The 21,303-nt window shown below is 37.2% G+C and overlaps 1 protein-coding gene across 2 annotated transcripts in view; it reads right to left on the bottom strand.

The window, feature by feature from the left end:
- MYO3B (myosin IIIB) overlaps positions 1 to 21,303 on the bottom strand; it is a 348,697-nt gene that overhangs the window by 309,380 nt on the left and 18,014 nt on the right. Inside the window, exons 2-8 of one of the 2 annotated variants that reach the window (XM_037849672.1) lie at positions 15,865 to 15,961; positions 14,796 to 14,912; positions 14,166 to 14,270; positions 12,485 to 12,568; positions 11,378 to 11,580; positions 3,912 to 4,010; positions 3,447 to 3,561 (exon numbers count right to left, since the gene is read on the bottom strand). In XM_037849672.1, the coding sequence (XP_037705600.1) occupies positions 3,447 to 3,561; positions 3,912 to 4,010; positions 11,378 to 11,580; positions 12,485 to 12,568; positions 14,166 to 14,270; positions 14,796 to 14,912; positions 15,865 to 15,951 (810 nt within the window). In that variant the 5' untranslated portion in view covers positions 15,952 to 15,961. Of the gene's footprint in view, positions 1 to 3,446; positions 3,562 to 3,911; positions 4,011 to 11,377; positions 11,581 to 12,484; positions 12,569 to 14,165; positions 14,271 to 14,795; positions 14,913 to 15,864; positions 15,962 to 21,303 lie in introns of those variants that run through there. The other variant, XM_037849673.1, reaches the window with a different exon arrangement.

Below are 21,303 nucleotides of genomic sequence, written 5' to 3'. Positions count from 1 at the left end.
TAAGGAGGCATTAGCCTTAGGGCACTACCCTACACCATATTTCCAGATTGTTCTACCCATTTTACTCCTTCAGCCCCATCCTTGGATTAATTAATTCTTCCTTTTTGACCTAAGAATCAACATCTACCCATGTTCAGATGAAATGTCACTGTATACAGACATGGTAGAGTTCAATCATAGTATGTCCATCTGTGGGATTCACACTCTTATATCAATACTTCTTGATCAAATTTTTCTTCTTTCCTCCCCACAGAAAACCTGGGAAGACTATTTCACCTTCCTCACCTTGCTCATTTTCTCTCTCCTCATCTCCAGCTATGGAGCTTTTCCTGGCATTCCTGGAATGACTTTCCTATAGAACATTGCTCTACTATTTCTTTCTATTTCCTACCAGTTTCCAACTTTCTATATGATAAAATGGAACAACTCCATCCAGGAAAAGAAATATTATCAAGAAGACTAACAACTCTTCCAGATGGGCTTTCCATTTTACTGTTGATAGGTATCAAGTCAGTTTCACCACCAATCAGCAAAAGTGGGGTAAAGGAGCATTTCTCCATCAAAGCCCCTCTGAAGGATGCATGCATGATCTTTGCTGCTTCTCTTTTTTTCTCGGAAGACACTTCTTTCACTGATGTGGCTATCTGCTGTATAAAGTTGAGGCTTATCACAAGAAGCACCTTGGTTTCTCTGTTAACCTGTCCCTGATTTAAAGAAGTCACTCCTGGCCTGATTCACAGGCATCCCAGGAAGTTGTTTCTCTGGTACCTCTCTAGAAATTTACTTACCCTTCCAGTCTCTCTCTACCTTGTTTCTTTGTTCTAAGTCTCTTTAGTTTTTCATCCATTCTGCCCTAAGCATTGCATTAAGCCCTGCTGAAGGGCCTTCTCCCTTACAGGCCCCATTTGAACACTGTTAATCTGTCCCCTTTTCAGGAATGCATTACATTTGGCATCTTAAAAGTCAGTGGCAAGTTCTATTGTCTGTCATTAAAGCATTGGGAAATCAAGACCCCCATTTAACAGTCTCTCTTCAGCTGTACTCCCTCAATAATCTATTTAGAAGACACAGGAAGATTCTGCCCTAATTTCAAGGGATTTGCAGTATAAGGTCTCATCTGCCAAAAAAAGTTTTCATGTAGAATTAAATATAAACACATCTAAAACCTCAGTGTATTTAATATGTTATGACAATTTGCATACCAGCAAGATTGGCACAATATTAAACAAAAATAATATGGTTTGGCTGCAAAGATAGGAGTTGAAAAGCACTGATCTTCAAAATAGTGTTTTAGGTCCAATCCACCCAAACCCCCACAAGGAGCATCATTGTTAGTGGGAGATTCCTTCCCCACAGTGGTTTCTTGATGATAAACTCAGGGTTAAGTCTTCTTTCAGATACTTTTGTCTGGTGTCCAAAACTAAAATTCATGCTCCTGAGCACACACTAAGGTTTGCTACTCATCATTTTGCTGTAAGGGTTTGGGAAAAACTGATGGGATCCCTGCAGGGAACTAGTGACATTATAAGAAAGGACTGGGACCATAATTTTTATTGAATCAACCAGTTCATTTAAGCTTGGTCCAGAAAGATCTGCCAGAAAAACTTAAGAAAAAAATTCTGTCACATCAGCTATTTGGCATCTGCTGCCTCACTACATTCAACTGAATCTTTCTGAATTTGGTTAAAGTGCTTGACTTTATAAACAGAAAGTGAACTGCTGAATTCAGTCAGTAAAATAGATTATCTGTAGAAACACAGCTATAGAATTTAGGGTCAGAGAGCTAAGATTCAGCCTCTTCCGTGGCCAAGGTTGTGACGCAAGTTGGTTTATTCCAGTATGAATTAGTATAGGACATGGTGAAGATAGAAACAACTACATACAGTTAAGTTCTGGTTATTCATATAACTGCACAGACCAGGCAACATTAAGAATATTTACCATCTTTTACATTTCTTTTTTTCATATTCATGCATGCATGCCTGTACATTTTTTCCCCCAGAAGTTAGGGAAGGTTTATTTCAAGGATGCATACTTAATTTCTTCTGTTTTTAATTTTCTTATCTTAAAACAGCATCTGTTTCATTATTTTTTGCAATACATGTATTTTTAGGAAGGAACCATTTTATACATTCTTCTATTGCTCAGCCCAATCTCTTCAAAATATTCTATGACACATCTTTGTGGTCGTTGAAAGCAAAACATTGTTAACCTAATGGACTTCCTCTCTATTGTTCTTGCACCCTTAAAAGGAAATAAGCCCCCAAACACATTGGCAGGTGACAAAATGGCAACACAGATGCCTCTACCATACTTTGAGTCTTCTGGCAATGTGTCTTTAATAACAAGCTCTATAAGTTAATAGCCATAAAGATCCTCTAGCAATGCTGGAAATTGTTTAACTGCTCTCCTCTAAGATGCAAGGGAATTATAGTTCTATTTTTATCTGACCTTTGGGATTTTTCACTGTCTGTCAGTTTAAAGTCTGTGGAAGGCTGACAGAGAAAATTAACAGCTGGCTAGAAAAAAAGAAAGATATTATTATGACTAAAATCAACCATGCTGGGGAGGAAAGAGTTAGCCAAACTCAATAGATTAAAGAAGCAATCCTTTAACAGAGTGGCGGTCCCAGGGTAACTGGACTGTCTTGTAATCTAACCCCTTAAAATTTAACACTCTCACCCACACTTCCTTTGTTGGAATAGCAAAAGAATCTATATATTTTGCAAAATTGATGGCATGAAGCCCAGAAACTATGACATAAATGTATAACAGAATAATATTTGAGTCTAGGGTTATAAATATTTTCTGTCAGCTGTAGCATATATTTAATAGACAGCCTATATCTACTATGATAAGAATAGTACAGTAGTTAGGGCTACAGTTAATAATGTGCAACTGTATACCCACAGAGAAGAAAGTCACTGCAAGAAAGTTGAAAGGGTTTAAATTAATTTGTCTTGGTGCACAAGGAGTTACTTGCATAAATGTATTGCTATGGCTTGAGTGTAACCTACACATCCCTGTACTCCAATGACACAATTCACTTTAATGGTTGGAATGACCCCAACTAAAAGAAGTACAGTATTGTTTTGGTGTTTGTTATTACAGCTGTGATGAATTGGTGACAATGCTAGCAACTCATAGGCACATGGTATTTACAACAATGCTTCTCCTACTTTAAGGTACACCTAGGGATCTTGCTAAAATGTAGATTCTGTCTCAGTCATTCTTGGATGGGCCTGAAAGAGTCGTGTTTGTAACAAAGCTCTTAGGTGACAGCAATGTGGCTGGTCCTCAGACCACGCTTTGAGTAGCAAGACCTTATAGCCTGGCCAGCATGGCATTTACAAAGTGTCCTGAAAAGTTAGAACATCCATGTCTGGACTTGCATTCATCCAAGAATATTAGCACTTAAGTTTTTCTCTCTCTTGACAATCACTTACCTTGTCAGTGAACCCTATAGTCCTGAAGCAGTGCTGAATTGCTTCAAATTGTCTTTTATATGATTCCTTAGAAGTTATATCATGCATTACCTTTCCAGTTTCATCAGCTATGTACCTAAACAAACCAGAGAATGACTAAACAATGAGCATTGACTTGGAAAATGGCACTCCAAATGCCAGGGCAGGTGCCACTGGGGCTCCTTGCTTACAAGAGCATTTCCCTTATAGTCTAATACCACAGTGGAATAAATGCACATGGCTGAGTAAAATTACTGAAGCTGAGTTTTTTAACTTTCCATAGGAAATGCAAATGGTGAAATGTAGTTCCTACCACCTCATCCCAGGTATTTCAGTTAGATGAACTAAAGGCTTCTGCTTGGGAAAACAACTCTACTTGTTTCCAAGTTTTATCCGTTGCTAATAGTACATTCATTTAAACTAACAACTAAAGCCCCTGACACTTACCTTGGAGGCTTTTCCTCAGGAAGTCTGAACTCAAAAAGTTTCTTTTGGTGATAAAGGCCAGCATAAATATAGTAAAATATGTGAAAATTTTTCTCTCCTCTGGAAAAAAAAGGGGGAAGAGGATATTATTAATAACATAATCTGGGCTTCCCTGCCTCAAATAATTTATACCATTTCCTTTCTGTGCAAAATATTATTCTGTAACAAATATGCATTTTCAGGCAATGAAATATGCTACATCCCAAGAGTAGTGATAGTGATATAAGCAGTAAAATAATTGTCATAATGTTACATTATTAAACATACATCTTTACAATAACAGAAGGAGGATTTGGAGAATGTTACACGTAACAGCTCTTTCTATCCCAGTCCAAGCACATATGTATCTATGCCACATGAATTCTGTTCATAGCCCATGGAGCTTCAGAAACAGTGAAGTCCAGCTTAGTGAGATTGGCCAAACTTCCAACTTTACTACAATCCCTGTAAGGGAGTAGCTCATCAGTCGCATAGCAGATAAAGAAGCAAAATTCGTTCCAGAACGAAGGTCTCCACATTTCCAAATCTGGGTTCTTTCAAACACCATTCAAAACACCTTTCATCAGTCCCATTGGTTTCCTGGTGTCCACCCTTTTTCAGGTCACCCTGATCTGAGTCCTTTGGATAAGTGCCACCCTTAGTACGATCTGCAGACTGGTATAGCTTACGATGAGATAAGTAAGGAACCAGAAAGTATGTGTCTAGTCAAGTGACACTGCTATGACAACCAAGAGCATAATGATCTTTTTTTTTTGATAATTCATCTTCATTGTAGTTTATAAAAATATCAGTTCACAATGGATTGGGATTTTTAAAAGCTGGTCCTTCAGCACAGATAGGTTGAAAAGCACTGCTCTAGATTGCTTTCTTTTCTCTGGAAGAAGACAGTTTCTTTTGATTATGCCCCAGGATTTGGCATATCTTCACTTTGCCCAACCTAACTCTGGCGGAAAGAAATCTTCCTTCTACACCTTGGCCCCATCTCCTGACGTAAGCACCACCACTCAAACTCTCCTGGTTGTCCCTTTTTTTTTTTTTTTTTTTTTTTTTTGGTTGCTCAACTTGTCAAAGCGCTTCTGGTACATTTTTATCCCTGTCTTACATCCTATCTAGATGCCCCTAATTACCATTTCTCAGACATGTGTTCTCTTATCTGATAAAAATATTGAGTGCTAATCATGCCAGGTACCACACTAGACGCCAGAGATACAAGATGAAGAGGATTCATGCCCTTTTAGAGCTTTCATTCTAGTACCAGAGTTAGAGGAAACAAGAAACTAACCGAGATGAGAACTTTGAAAGCAACAAGCAAGGGGCTGAGATCAAGAATAACATTGGGGGATGGAGATTACTGTTTTATGGCAGGAGAAAGACTCTCTATGGAGATAACACTTAAGTCAAATCCTGAAATATGAGAAGGAGCTAGAAGGAGTTACAAAGAGAAAGAGAACAAATATTCTAAGCAGAGGGAGCAACACACAAAATCTCTCATCATGACACCAATATAGGACCAAAAGAATGCCAGTGAGCTAGCACAGAGGAGTGGTACATAGATAGTCAGGGCCAGCCCACACAAAGCCTTGTTAGATCATAACAAGGACTTTGTTGATTAAGCAATTAAGATCCTTTGAAGTATTTTAAACTGGGGTGAGGGAGCACTGTAAGTGTGTGGGTTGAATCGATTTATCTAGCTGCAGGATGGAGAAGCAGTTGTAAGATGCCAATATGGAGGAAGGGAGACCAAACAGGAGGTCCTGGTGAGAGAGCATGGTGGATTGGGTAGAGTAATGGCAATGGTGATGGAGAACAAGAGTAAGAGTCAAGATGTATTTTGGAGGGTCAACCAAAGAACATCCCAGCAGACTGGATGAGGGTGGTTGGGGAAATGGACATGGAATTTGCCTCCCTGGTTTCTACTGAGCATCTGGTGATGGTAGCACCATTCATTGAGATGTGGAAGTCCTTTCAGGGCTTTGTGAATTGAAACACCTGGTGTGAATGTGACTTATTCTTTATCCTCTGTTAAAAGTGCAGGTTTTGGCTGACCCATCTTGATCTTACCTTCCTATTGTTTTTCTGCAAATACCTCTAGTTTTCAAGTTTTCAAACTTTTCCTATCAATATCCCTACTGTAAATTCAATTTGATTTTCATCCCTGTACCCATCAGGACTGGCTAGATTTTATTGCAGTAACAAACAGCCCCAGATTTTAGTGCTTCCCTTCAAAAAGGCTTACTTCTCACTCAGAATACATGTCCACTGTATGTCAGCAGGGGGAATGCACTCATTGCAATGACTCATAGACCTAGGCTGATGGAGCACCACCACCTTGCACTTTGCCAGTCACAATGCCAAAGGGAATAAAGAGACTCTGGAAAGTGTTGCCATTAGATGCTCATTTGCCAGAACTATTCACCTGACTACACCTAGCCACAAGAGGGCCAACAAGGGAATTCTAAGTGCCTGGAAGGGGGCAGAACCAGAAAAATTAGGTGAATAGGACCGATGACTTGTACACTGCCTTACTGATTCCTTGGTTTTCGACTTCTCCTAGCCTCTTTACCATAAGCCAATAAATTCCCATTGTTTAAGCCAACCCATTGTATGCTATTTGTTTTAACAGCTGGAAAACTAAAACAACTGCCCTACAAGAAATGCTACAGGGAGTCCTTAAGGCTGAAATTAAATGACACTAGTTAGTAACTTGAAGCCATAGAAGTGATAAAGAATATTGGTAAAGGTAACTATCTACGGGAAACACAAAATCCTGTATTATCGTACTTTTAGTTTATAACTGCTTTCCCCTCCCCAAATGACTTAACAGGCAAATGAATAACATTTAAAATCTATTTTAATGAACATATAATGTGAAAGAAGTAATCTGCAACAATGACAATATAAAGTGGGAAGGACAGAGATATATAGGAGTAGAGAGTTTGTATACTACTGAAACAAGGTTGGTACTAGTCTAACTAGGTTGTTATTAGTTTAGGATGTTAACTGTAGTTACAAACAAAATCACCAAGAAAATAACTAAACAAATACAGAGTAAAGGAAAGAAGAAGTGAATCAAAATGGTACACTACACAAAAGCAACTAAAATACAAGCAAAAGAAGGAGTAAGGTGTAATTGAGGAACAAAACACATATAAGACATACAGGTAATAAATAGCTAAATGGCAGAAGTAAATCCTTCCTTCTCAGTTATTACCTTAAAGGACTAAACTCCTCTGTTAAAAGGCAGAGACTGGTAGATTGGATGACATAGTATGATGCATCTATATGCTGTCTATAAGAGACTCACTTTAGGTACAGAGACACAAAGAGGTTGAAAGTAAAAGGGTGGAAAAAGATATTCCATGCAAACAGTAATCACAAAGAGCCAGAGTGGCTATATTATTGTTAGTCTAAGTAAACAGTAATTAAAAAAAGAGAAAGACAAAGAAGGATATTATATATTGCTAAAAGGTTCAGTCCAGCAAGTGTATATAATAATTATGAACATATATGCATCTCATAACAGAGCCCCAATATATATGAAGCAAAAAATGACAGAATTGAAGGGAGAAATAGTTATACAATAATAGTTGGAGACTGCAATACACCACTTTCAATAACTGATAGAAAGTCTAAACTGAAGATCAATAAAATAGAGGACTTGAACAACACTATTGATTAATTAGACCTAATGGACATACATAGAACAATTCACCCAACAACAGCAGAATACACATCCTTTTCAAGTGCATATAGAACATTTTCCAGGACAGACCATATTCTAGGCCACAAATCAAATCTTAATAAATTTAAAATTACTGAAAACACACAAAGTGTCTACTCAAATCACAATGGATTGAAGCTAGAAATCAAAAGCAGATTGAAATCAGGAAAATTTACAAATATATGGAAATTAAACAACACATTTTTAAATAATCAATGGGTCAAAGAAGAAATCACAAGGGAAATTAAGAAATATCTTGAGACAAATGAAAACAAAACATACCACAGCTTATGGGATACAGCAAAGGATGTGCTCTGAGGGAAATTTATAGTTCTACATATCTACATTGAAAAAGAAGAAAGATCACAAATCAATAACCTAACTTTACAATTAAAGAAACTAGAAGAAGAAGAGCAAACTAAATTCAACGTTAACTGAAGGAAGGAAATAATAAAGATTAAAGCAGAGATAAATAAAAGAGAATAAACAATAGAGAGAATCAACAAAACCAAGAGTTGCTTTTTGAAAAGGTCAATAAAATCAACAAACCTTTAGCCAGATTGACAAAGAAAAACAGAGAGAGAACACAAATAACTAAAGTCAGGAATGAAAGTAGGTATATTACTAATGCCTTACAGAAATAAAAAGAGAATTATAAGAGGGTACTATGAATAGTTATTTGCCAAAAAAATTAGAAAACCTGGATGAAATGGACAAATTTCTTGAAAAATACAAATTACCTAATCTGATGCAAGAAGAAATAGAAAATCTCAATAAGCCTTTAAGAAGAGATTGAATCAGTAATTAAAAACCTCCTAACAAAGAAAAGTCCAGGGCTGGATGGTTTCATTGTGAATTCTACCGGACATTTAAAGAAGATTTAACACTGAACCTCCTCAAACGCTTCCAGAAAACAGAAGAGGGGGAGTTACTTTCTAACTCATTCATGAGGCCAGCATTACCCAGATGCCAAAGTCAGATAAAGGCAGAAAAAGAATAGAAAATTACAGACCAATATCCCTTACGAATATACATGCAAAAAACCTTAATAAAATACTGGCAAACTGAATCTAACAGTATACTAAAATAATTACACACCATGACCAAGTGAGATTTATTTCAGGAATGCAAGATGATTCAACATAAGAAGATCAAGCAATGTAATACACCACATTAAAAGAATGAAGGGGAAAAAAAACCCACATCATCATCTCAATTGATGCAGAAATTGACAAAATCCAACATCCTTTCATGATAAAATAACTCATAAAACCAGGAATAGAAGGAAACTTTTTCCCAACATGATAAAGAGCACTTATGAAAAATCCACAGCAAATATATTCAATGGTGAAAGACTGAAAGCTTTCCCTCTAAGACCAGAAACATGACAAGCATGTCCACTGTCACCTCTGTTATTCAACATTGTATCAGAAGTTCTAGCCAAAGCAATCAGGCAAGAGAAAGAAATAAAAGTCATCTAAATTGGAAAGGAAGAAGTAAAATTATCTCTATTCATAGATGACACGATGCTATGAATAGAAAATCCCAAAGAATCCACAGGAAAAGTTACTAGAACTAATAAATGAATTCAGCAAAGTTTCAGAATACAAGATAAACATACAAAAGTCAGTAGTGTCTCTATAAAATAGTAATGAACAATATGAAAAGGAAATCAAGAAAACAATTCCATTTACAATAGCATCAAAAAAGAATAAAATACCCAGGAATAAATTTAACCAAGGAAGTGAAAGACTTGTATATTTAAAACTACGAAACATTGCTGAAAGACATTAAAGAATACCTAAATGAATGGAAAGACATCCTCTGTTCATGAATTGGAAGACTTAATATTGTTAATATGTCAATACTGCACAAAAATCTACATATTCAATGCAATCCCTATCAAAATTTCAGAAGCCTTTTTTGCAGAAATGGAAAGCTGATCCTGAAATTCATATGAAATTCCAAAGGCCCCTGAATAGCCAAAACAATGATGAAAAATAACAAAGTTGGAGGACTCACATTTCCTGATTTCAAAACTTACCACAAAGTCAAAGCAATTAAACAGTGTGGTACTGGCATAAAGATATACATATAGATCAATGGAATAGAACTGAGAGTCCAGAGATAAATCCAACATTTATGGCCAGTTGATTTTCAACAAGGATGCCAAGTCCACTCAGTGGAGAGATAATAGTGCTGGGACAACTAGAAATCCACATGCAAATGAATGAATGTGGACCCCTATGTTAATTAACATAAAAACTAATTCAAAATGGATCAAAACTATCTAAATATAAGAGCTACTTCTATAAAACTTTTACAAGGAAATATAGGGAAATATCTTTAGGACCTTGTGTTAGGCAATGGAGTTTTACATTTTATAACAAAACCATAAGAACAAAAGAAAAAATAGGTAAGATGGATTACATGAAAACAAACACTTTTGTGCATCAAAGGGCATTATCAAGAAAGTGAAAAGACAACCTATAGAATGGGAGAAAATATTTGGAAACCATATGTCTGATAAGGGTTTAATATCCAGAATATAAAAAGAACAGCAAAAAGACTAACAACCCAATTTAAAAATGGGCAAATGATTTGAATAGACATTTCTCCAAAGAAGATAACAAATGGACAATAAGTATACAAAAAATGCTCAACATCAATAATCATTAGGAAAATGTAAATCAAAAGCATAGTAACACACCCCTTCACATCCACTAGGATTGCTATTACATATATATATATATATATATAAATAACTAGAATTAACAAGTGTTGTTGGGAATGTAAATTGGTAAAGCCATTGTGGAATATAGTTTGGTGATTCCTCAGAAAGTGAAACGTAGAATTACCATATGACCCAGCAATTCCACTCCTAGGAATATACCCAAAAGAAGTGAAAGCAGGGAACCAGTCAGATATTTGTACACCAATGTTCATCACAGTGTTATTCACAATAACCAAAAGGTGGAAGCACCCAAGGGTCCATCAGCAGATGGATAAACAAAATTTGATATATACATACAATGGAAGATTATTCGGCAATAAAAAGTGAAGTGCTAAAACTTTGATAACATGTTACCATACCAGGCATTCTTTTAAGTGATTTTATATAAATGAACTCATTAATCCTCACAACAAACCCATGAGGTAGGCACTATTAGCAACTCTATGCCACAGATGACAAAGCTGGGAAACAGAGAGGTTAAGTGACACGCCCAAGGTCACACAATAAGTGTCAGAGCCAGCATGTGAATGAGAGCAAAGTTCATGCTTTTACTCATACTGCTGTACTGCTCGTCTTAAAGTGGAATGATTATTTGTCTTTTCCTCTTTAATCTTAGGGGGGAAATTAACATGTGGAATATTCTCAGTACTTTTTTTATAGGCAAAGTCAATTTTAAGGGAACCATTAATTTTTGAAACTATCTGCAATTTTGTTCATTTCTATCTGATATAATCAACTCAGGAGAAACAGGCATACCTATCCCAAAGCACTCCCACCCCAGGTCCATTGAATTTTGCCCTTAAATATCTTTTAGGTCAGAAGCTACTATTGACCTTTTGCATGAATAATCCTTTGCCCTTGGGGAGGCTGAGAGTTGTGAAGAACAAAGGGGGAAAATAAAACTGTTAAATTTCCCAGAGCCTCCCCACCTATATTGAAGAGACAATCAGAATGATAAAATAGTATACCTACACTGCCTGTTTTATAACTCTGGATTTTTCGAGGAGATATTCAGAAATTCTTGCACCCATCACAGCTCCGGTTGGTGTAAACATCATTTCCAGATATTTTCCAAAACGGCTCGAGTTATCGTTGATGGCAGTGCACGCGTTCCCAAAGGCTTCCACTAGGGAGTTGACCTGTAGAATTTTTTCTCTCAGGGTCTGATTATTAGCCTGTGACAGACAGAGAACAGTCAAGAGGATCCTCCAGAAACATTACTCCAGCAAAGTTGCCAGTATCCCTCCCTGCCTACCCAAATTCACATTATCCTTTTGGGAAGAACTACATTTTGAGAAATTAGCATGAGCCACAAGCACCATTGTCTCAGATAAGCAACTCCCTGGGTACATATTAAACATCGGGTTAAGTTAGGGCCTTTGCCTTAGTAACAGTTTTTAAGACCAGCTATACTTTACTTAAAATTCTTGACAGGTAAAATGCCTGACCTGTTTAGAAAGAATTCTAAATAGAGAGATCCCATGCCTTTTCTGTTATCCATTATGCTAATAGATCTCACCTGTAAAAGTCCCCAAGTTCTTTCCTAGCCACATAATATATTAATTCTGAGTGTGCGTGCACACATACACACACACACACACACACACACACACACACACATACTTCCTTAAACACACCCCCACACACAATATAGTAACTACTAGACCATTTTTGAAGTCATTCTTTCAATGTCCCTTTCATCAAGCTAAAAAATTCCATATTCTTCAACCATTGCTCAAAGATTTGTATTTTCCAATCCTTTAATCACTTCGCAGCCCTTCCCAATCCTGTTCCTAGTGTTTAACTAATTTTATTACTTAATGGCCAAATGTTTCCATTACATTGAAAACAAGAAAAATTAATTACTGACAACTTAATAAATTTGTGCTAGCATTATTTTCCTCACTATATGAGAGAAGGATGGCATGCTGATATCTTAAGAGGCTATCAACAGGGAAACAACAAAAACGGAATGTTTTCATGTAAGCCATAATAAAGACACAATTTCCATCATTTATAAAATATTCAGTTACTATGCAGTAACTTCTAGTCATAATACATGAAGCAGGCAACGAATACCTTTCCCAAGAAAGTCAAATGCTGAACAATCAGGTGGGCACTTTCTGTCTTCCCAGAACCACTTTCACCGCTGATGACAATGCACTGACACAGAAAATGCAGCATCAAACGAAGAAGTCATAGCATTGTAAAACACTTGTGTATTCAACTATGATTTTCATATAATAGCCACTACTGTAGGCTCTCCTTTTTTCACTGAGTAAAATATCTTAGGAGACTATCCATTTTAGTACATGGAGAGCTTCTTTAATCTTCTGTATAGCTACATATTGTTCCATCATATAGATGTACCATAATCTACTTAACCAGCCCCATACTGATGGATGTTTGGGTTTTTATTTTGCTATTATAAACAATATTGCAATGAATATCCCTATACAAAGGTTACTATATTTATATGCAAGTTCATCTGTAGAACAAATTCCTAAAAGTGGCATTGCTGGATCAAAAGGTATTTACATTTTGTAAATGTGATAGATACCACCAAACTGCTAAGGATTGTTACCAGTATACGTAAGGGCCTGATTCCCTACAGTCTCACCAACAGAGTATGTTTGATTTTTGCCCATCTGACAGGTTCAAAAGATGGTATCTCAGTATTTTTTTAATTTGCATTTCTCTTGTTATGAGTAAGGTTGAAGATCTTTTCATATGCTTAAGATCATTCATACTTTCTTTTTTGTGACCTGTCCATATCCTTTGCAATCCAATTTTTAATTGTATTGTTTGTTGGTCTTTTTATTATTGATTTCTAGGAGCTCTTTATGTATAAAGATTAGTGGGGCAGCTTCTTAATCTGAGAACCACCCACATCTCTCTCCCTTCACTTCCTCTCTCTGAGATCTATTGACCTTTCACAGGTCTCTGGGAAAAGCAAGAATTTGGAGAAGCCAAGTTTCTAACCTATAGTGAAACCATGTACCTCATTTTGTAACTTCCACTGTTATAATTTCATGTATTCCTCAACAAACTCTAAAGCTGGGGCTTAATAGTTCTTAGGAAACACACATGTAATGAATCTCTCCTAAAATGTATACCAAATTTGATGACTCTTGTTCCAGACAGAGTAAAGAAACACAGAAAAACATACATATCGAAAAGTAAAGGAGTGGTCAAATGTTGGATATGTCATCACGGTGAATTGGAAGTTAAGGACGTTAAGATGTATGGGTGACAGCTGTGTTTAACCAACATCAAGTTTAAGGTAATTCAATCTTTACCCAACCCATACAAATTTCTCAGCAGCTAAACAGTGTGGTGCAGGATCCTATCAAAGGGTGTACAGTATTTCATACAAAAGGACTGGATCATGAAAATTCTGAGACCTCAATCATAAGGAATTTCATTTCTGCCATTCTACATCCTGTTCCTATTACAATAATGGCCATATAACTGGATTTGTTTTGCTCTATATTCTCATTATATTCATATTAGAAATATCCTTACTACATTTTATAAGGGAAAATAAGCTCTTGAATCAAATGTTTCACATTTTCTGTAAAAGGTTTTCATGTTCTCCTGCTACTATGACTTTATCAGTGCTCCAGTTTGACTGAACTGCTGTTTAATTGCTTATTTCCTTGGGTCTGCATCAGCCACCAGAATTTGCAGAACCAATGAATAGCTGAGGAAGAAGATGGAACACTTGGTAGGAAAGGAATAGCAGCAATTGAGTTCTTACCTGATCCTTGCTGAAAGTAACCATGCATTGGTAGGCAGCATCTGCTGATGCAAATATGTGGGGGGGATTCGAGGCACGTTTCACACCATGATAAAGTCTGGAAAACTAAAGAAAAAATAATTAACTCGGAGGAAAATGGCCAGACTTGTAAGTATTATACCTTCTAATGCTCTACTTTCTGTTGCCCACTAAGAAAAGGCTTTGTCATTAGGAGAAGTCTTACATCAGGAAGGCAGGGGAGCACAGGCTCTGGACTCCACAGACCTCAGTTCAAATCCCACTTCTGCACTTACTGGCTTCATGAGCTTGTGCATGTGAGTTAACTTTTCTATGCTAAGTCTTCTTGTCTGCCAAACGGGCTTAATAATATTACCTGTCTCACAGGGTTGATAGAATAAAATGAGGTAACCAGGGCCTGGCACTCAATAAATGTTAGTTACTATTGTTCAGCTTGTTTTAAAAAGTCCCCAAAAAATGCAAAAATTCAGTTTTTGTTGCATTAGAATTTGCATTTTGGGTTATATACCCTATGGGTGATATAATTTTATTCTCACTTTTACCTTCTTTTCTTTTTCGCTGTGATTTTGAATTTACTATTAAGAAGTAACATACGCTTAAAGCATTCCTTACCTGTGGAGAGTATATGCTTAGATTTTGGAAGGGGTTTAAGGCAATTAAGATGTCCCCAACATATGTGTAAATCAGCAAGTCTACATAACGCTTCTGTAACTGATGAATAATTATATCCTAAGAAGAGGATAAATGGTATTGAGGTTAAACATTATTTCCAATCAAGAGAGAGATTCTAGAAATAACAATACATTTATTCTTACAAGAATATTTTTCACTGAAAGATAGGAGTTGTCCATTTAAATCCTTGTGACCCTGCAGATCCTAAATGTCAATATTTGCCTTGAAAGAAGAAAAATTAGGCATATATTAAAAGAATTAGGCCCACTTAGGGAATTGGTAAAAAAAAAAACATTGAGATATCCAACAAAGGTTTTATTTGTTGCTGTGAAAAAAAAAATTGTCTCACCTAATCAAAATGTTCCAAATAGAATGTGCTTTAATAGGCCATTCCTATTGTTAACATACAGACAAAACAGTACCTTCATTTCTCAATGCCTTGTACTTAAAATTTATGTGATTGGAATATAGAATTGAACACTTCTATATCACACTTTAGTGATTCAGGCATTGAAGTAAAGGGTCTCCAGAGTCAGAATTAGCAGAAGTAGGTCCAGTGCAATTAACAGCTCTATTAAGCATGCATATTTTAAAAAGGGATTATCACAGTTTTCAAATTTAGAATTCAAGCTATATTAACTTCACTGTTTTCCTAAATGAAGTTTTTCTTTATGAAAAACAAACAACTATCTTGATTTCCAGGGTTAAGTTGCAATTTTTTGTTAAATAGAAAATAATTTCAGCTGATATAATCCATCAATCAAGCCCACACTATAAAGGCTTTACTGGAAAAATCCAATAAGCCCTTTTCTCTTCATCATTCCAGGGACTCTAAATGAACACATAACAGGGGATCATGGTCACAGCAACCAAACGTTTCCTGAGCTTCACCTCAAGTTTATAGTTAAATTTTCAAATGACCTTAGGGGAAGATACTTGAACACAAAGTTCCAACCATTCACATAGGACAAATAGCACAGGTGTAGATTTTGTACTATAGATTTAGTACCTCATCCAGAACCTCTAGATTGACCAAATCATCTTCAAGGCAGTATTTTTCAGCATTCTTCACATGATATGGTCTTCTGGTATGCATCCTTTCATGCCTAGAAATTTATCAAGAGAGTATTAGCATTAAGACAAGAAATTATGTGGTAGAAAGTGGGCAGTGAAAAATGGCTCATTCACCATCTTATCACAGACTTCACAGACGGGGACTGGAAGAACAAGTCCAGTTCAGGTCCCCATGCTCTCTCTCATGTCACTGTAAAACTGTCAGGGATAAGGTGAGTGCCACAGCTTCAGCTTCCCTTCTGCCACAGAGGGAAGGGTTACCAAATGGGTCCACCTAACACTTGTATTTGCCTTTTTCAATTGCCAATTATGGTACTTCCAGGAATAAATACCTCTTCACATTCTTTCTGCTTGGTGTGAGGCGTTCTCATTGGGGTATAACCAAATGTGCCTTCTCTTCCCTTGGGTCCTTTGTGCTATCTACCAGCAATCCCCATCCTCATACACATTTTAGAGAATTTTTTTAAAATACAGAAAACTGCACAGAATAAGATATCAAATACCAGTGAATTGATAACTATTTAAATTTTATTTTAGTTGTTTATCTGTAATCCTTTTGTGACCCATGTCCTATCCCTTTCTCTCCCCCAGGATGATCACTATTTGGTGGTATCCTTCCAATCTATTTAAAATATTGGTTACAAACATATATGTACCCATGGACAATATACAGATTCTGTGTGTGGTTAATTACATAAATCACATCATGCTGTAGGTTTTATTCTGCAAACTTGCTTTATTCCTTCAACATTATGATTTTTTAGGCTAAGGTTTTTTATACATACATCTAGCTCATTCACTTTTAGCACTGGGCAATCTTACACCATATGAATATGCACCAAGTGATTTACCCGGCTCCATGTTAATCAGCATTTAGGGTGGTTCAATTTTTTGGCTATTAGAAATCCACTCAATATCTTAACAAACCTCTTTCTGTGCACAGACACAAGACTTTTGCTTGGGAGGCATTGCTCACTGTTATTTTTAAAACTTGGTTGGCAATCAACACAAATACTCTTTGGTATACTAACATATAGTCTGTAAGGTATAAAATTAATTCAAGGCCACAGTAGACCTTCTTACACTTGCTTTCACAAACTTATCACTACTCAGTGTGGGATAGGGGAAAAGCACTGGGCCAGAAGTTAAGAGTTCTGGGCCCTAGTTTTAGCTGGCCTTGACTGAACATTTTGCAGAAAGTACCATGCAGGAGAATTATTTGCTCTCGAAATTGAAGCTGTCAATCTAGAAGTTTATACAGATGCAAGACATTTCTACTCTGATGAAGACTGCTTCATTTTTTCCAACCCAGGAAGAACTTATCTGCTAGCCTCACCTCTACCTTCACCAACTAATATTTTTCTGAAACTATTGTCTGCTTCATTAGCTATGGGGTTTGGAGAGTCTACTGAAGAAAGGAAAAGAAACATACTTATTCCAATGTTCATTTATTATTGTTTTTTGTATTTGCTTAGAATTCACAAATACTTAGAACAAGTATTCTTTTAAGTTTGTTTAGTTTTAATTAAATTAATGAAAATAAATTTGATGTAATATTTTTCAATTTTCTTGAGTTAAGTATTGTTGTCACTAGTATCTACCAACTTAAATTTCCTTTAAATTCACATATGCCACCTAGTGCCTTACTTGGGAATAGCATCTATTACCAAGTTCCCTGAAGAATTCCTTGCTTAACGGGAAAATTACAGATTTCCAACTAAAACGTACTTGGATTGAGTTTTCCAAAGCCTTGAGAAATGGAGAGACAGATAAATGGCAGAAATAAATAAATAATAGCAAAAGGGATTCTATTAAATCAAAGGGTATTATTATGTTATTATAGTTTTAACGGTTCAGAAGACATTTTCAAATTCCAGCAAAGTCCACATTGCATTTTGCTAGATCTCTTCTCTTTTTGATGAGGCTCTAAATATGCTGGCTGCCCAGCCTGGCTTTCCAGGCAAATGGAGATTTGGGGTTGAAGGTTAGAGGGAAAGAGAGCCAAAGCTCTGGCTTGGACAGGTTCCTGGAGTTTGGTGAAGTAGTAGGGAGTGGGTGGTAATGGTGGTGGCAGTGGTGGTGAGTAGAGTTGGTCTTAGGTTCCAGGAATCAGGAAAATGTAGAGCTGGTATCTGAAAGTCTAGGTCTCAAGGAAGGTGTGAAACCAGGGCAAGTCTGAAGCATCAAGTTAAAGGAAATGGGTGGAGAATAAGAACAGAATCTGATGGACGAGTGAGACAGAGCCAGAGGCAGAGGCTAGGAGCTCCCTTAAGACAACAGGGACACAAATGAGGTGAGGGATGAGTGATATTTATGGAATAATTTTGGTCAGGCCAGTCAGTGGGAAAGGAGCTTTAAGGGGCACCAAACTGGTTCAGACACTGCAGAAGTTGTTCTGATGGAATAAATTCCTGAATGATTGCTGCCTTCACTACAGTTTAATCTCTATGCCTTATTATGGATAAACTATTAATATCTCATCACTGGGCCTGGCCTGAAAACTTCTTTGTTTGAGCTGCTGGTCCTATGAACAAAAATTGACAAACATCTTTTTGTCCAAAAATGACTCCTTAATCTCTTAGCTACTTCCTGTCCACCAAACTATGTCTATGGACGCTGTAATTTCCAAGAGACGGGTGTAAACAGGGGTGCCAGCAGCTTCATGTGGGTGTGGCAGGATGCATTCCTCCCTTCATCCCCACTAAGATACAGAACAAAGTGACAGAAGGAAGCTACTGAGAGGCTACTCTCTGCATAAGACATGCCTGATGGCCTTTTAGACATCACTTCCACCTCCATTCTTCTGCACCCAGGATCAGGGCCCTCCCTGCCACCCAAGAGTGGAATGGAAGGAGTAGAGCATGACTGTTACCCCTACGAGATTCTAGATACAAAAGGAAGTAAAATATGCTTGGGGGGGGGGGGGTGTGTGGAAAAAAGAGAGAAGGAGGGAGAGTGTCCAGGCTCAAAGATGGCCTTATGGTGTTCCTCAAGGGTGTAAGACAAGGGCCTCTGTGGCCATGGGCAGAGCTCAGAGACAAGTTGACAAGTTGCATGGATTAGAAAACCACTCTCTTGTTGCTACATTCCATGGGCTCCACACAGAAAGGAAAACGTTATTCAAAACCAGGGATAGAGTACCATTATTGCACCAAAGTCAGTGATGTTCAATATTTCTTCTAAATCATTATTTCCATTTCAATACACCTTTGATAACAGAGTTGATGAAAGAGAAACTTTTATTTGACTCTAACTATATAATCATGAATCTAGAGTGAGAAAAAACAAAGGCAGACCATCTAGGTGTGACAACATTCTATGAGAGTCAAAACGTAGATGGAGATACCACCTAGATAACTACTTGAGCTCTATCTTGCTCCAGAACATAAGTTTATATCTATCAAACAAACATTACGATACATAGATTTAAAAATAGAAGAATTGTTTGGGTGGAAATTACTATAGGATCTGGCTGTTTTTAATCTAAGAAAGCTTTTGGCTGGGATTCCAATAAACTACCATCTATACCTTCTCTAGACAGCAAGCATCAATGACACCAACAAAAAATTAAATGTTTGTTAATTAATTCAGAAATTTATTCAGTCAGATAGGTAGACAGATGACAGATAATAGATGGTCGGATGGATGGATGGCTGGATGGATAGATAGATAGCAGTATATATTTTTTCTCTGGAGGATCTTTAACTTCCCGTGTGTCATGCATCTTTAGGACTTTATGAAGTAATCATTAAGGAGTCATTCATTCACTCAGAAACCTATCAGTGTATGTGAAATGGAGAGTGGAGTGTGTGGATGTGCATGCGTATGCATGTTTGCATGTAAAAGAGGGAGGCAGTGAGCAAGGCATACACTGGGGAATGCTGGCAGTTACACAGAGAGAAATTTGTTTTCAAAGGTCACTGTTGCAGGTTGAAAAGAAATCAGAAAAGCTGAGGTCATTGTTTTAATCAGCCTCAGGCAAATTGCAAGGACAGAAGCAAAATCCATTAAAAAGAGCAGGAAAAAAAAACAAAACAACAAACCCAGCAACTTAATTCTGCTACCAAGTAATACACAGAGTAGACCCTTGGCATTTGACGGTTTAACATTTGTGGTTTCAGCTAGTCCCAAGCCACCCTGCAGAGGCACGACTTGCACGATGTTGTCATTTTACCGAGGATCACAGCTGAGTGAGTGGCAGGAGGCTGGTGTGCAGGAGAGAGCCACAGTGCAATGAGCTGGCCTGGTGCTGCCTCTACTCGCATTCCAGAGTGGTTTTATTCCTCTTCCCATAACTCTTGTGAAGATAAAAGGCATGTTTTCAGCTCTATTTCTCTGAACTTTAATGGTAAAACAATATGCCAGATGATATTAATAAATTCGGGCATTCGTAAAACTATTTTGGGGCAGAAGTCCTTTTGAAGGTCAAGGAAATGGATTCAAAGGAAATAACCAAATCGTTGAAAAGAATCCATGACAGATTAAGTAACAATGCAGCCTCAAACTGTTATTCATTCATAGAATTTTAGAGTTTTTAAACCTTATGACAGAATTGTGAATTACTGAAAAAACTTACATTCCAATAGTTTCATTCATATGGTATAGTCAGCGTCAGGTACTGATATTAAATGATATCGTTTCTCCGTAGGTGCCTCTGCCTGTGAGTGTGTGTGTGTGTGTGTGTGTGTGTGTGTGTGTGTGTGTGTAGGATGTGAAAGGAAAATAGTTCACAGCCTGACTTTCCAAAGAAATGTGCCATCAGAGGAGGAGAATGCTTAGACCCAGGACAGGTGAGATGGGGGCCTCACGACTCAAGCCTTTCTTCATGCATTATATGCAGCTTCTGCTCCATTTTGACAAACTTATGATTCTCAGTCTTGTTCTCAAATACTCATTCTACCTCCTCGTAACAGGAGGTAGAATCTTCTTGCCCCATGTCCATCTTCCATCCACACTGGGAGGGAAAGGGAGAACCTGTCCTCCAAACCCCGTCTCATTGTTCCCAACCATTGTTCTCCCTAACCAATTTCTCCTCTTTTAAAATTCACATCACCCTCTATACTATCTTCTCATGATAGTCTTGTGTACTGGTCTGAATGTATTATGACCCCCAGAAAAAGCCATATTCTTTGATGCAATCTTGTGGAGCAGATGTTTTAGTGCTGATTAGATTGGAATCCTTTGAGCATTCCCAAGGAGATGTGTCCCACCCAACTGTAGGTGATAACTCTGATAAGATAATTTCCATGGAGGTGTATCCCCACCATTCAGGGTGGGTCTAAGTTGATCAGTAGAGCTGGCAAACAGAAGGAACTCGGTGTTGCTGTGAGCGACATTTTGAAGAGGAGATGCAGCCAAGAGGGACACTTTGAAG

The sequence above is a fragment of the Choloepus didactylus genome, chromosome 9 (assembly GCF_015220235.1).
Source record: "Choloepus didactylus isolate mChoDid1 chromosome 9, mChoDid1.pri, whole genome shotgun sequence".
In the NCBI taxonomy this organism is placed as follows: domain Eukaryota; kingdom Metazoa; phylum Chordata; class Mammalia; order Pilosa; family Megalonychidae; genus Choloepus; species Choloepus didactylus.
Note: the sequence above shows the minus strand (reverse complement) of the source record. Positions and strands in the feature narration are given on the sequence as shown.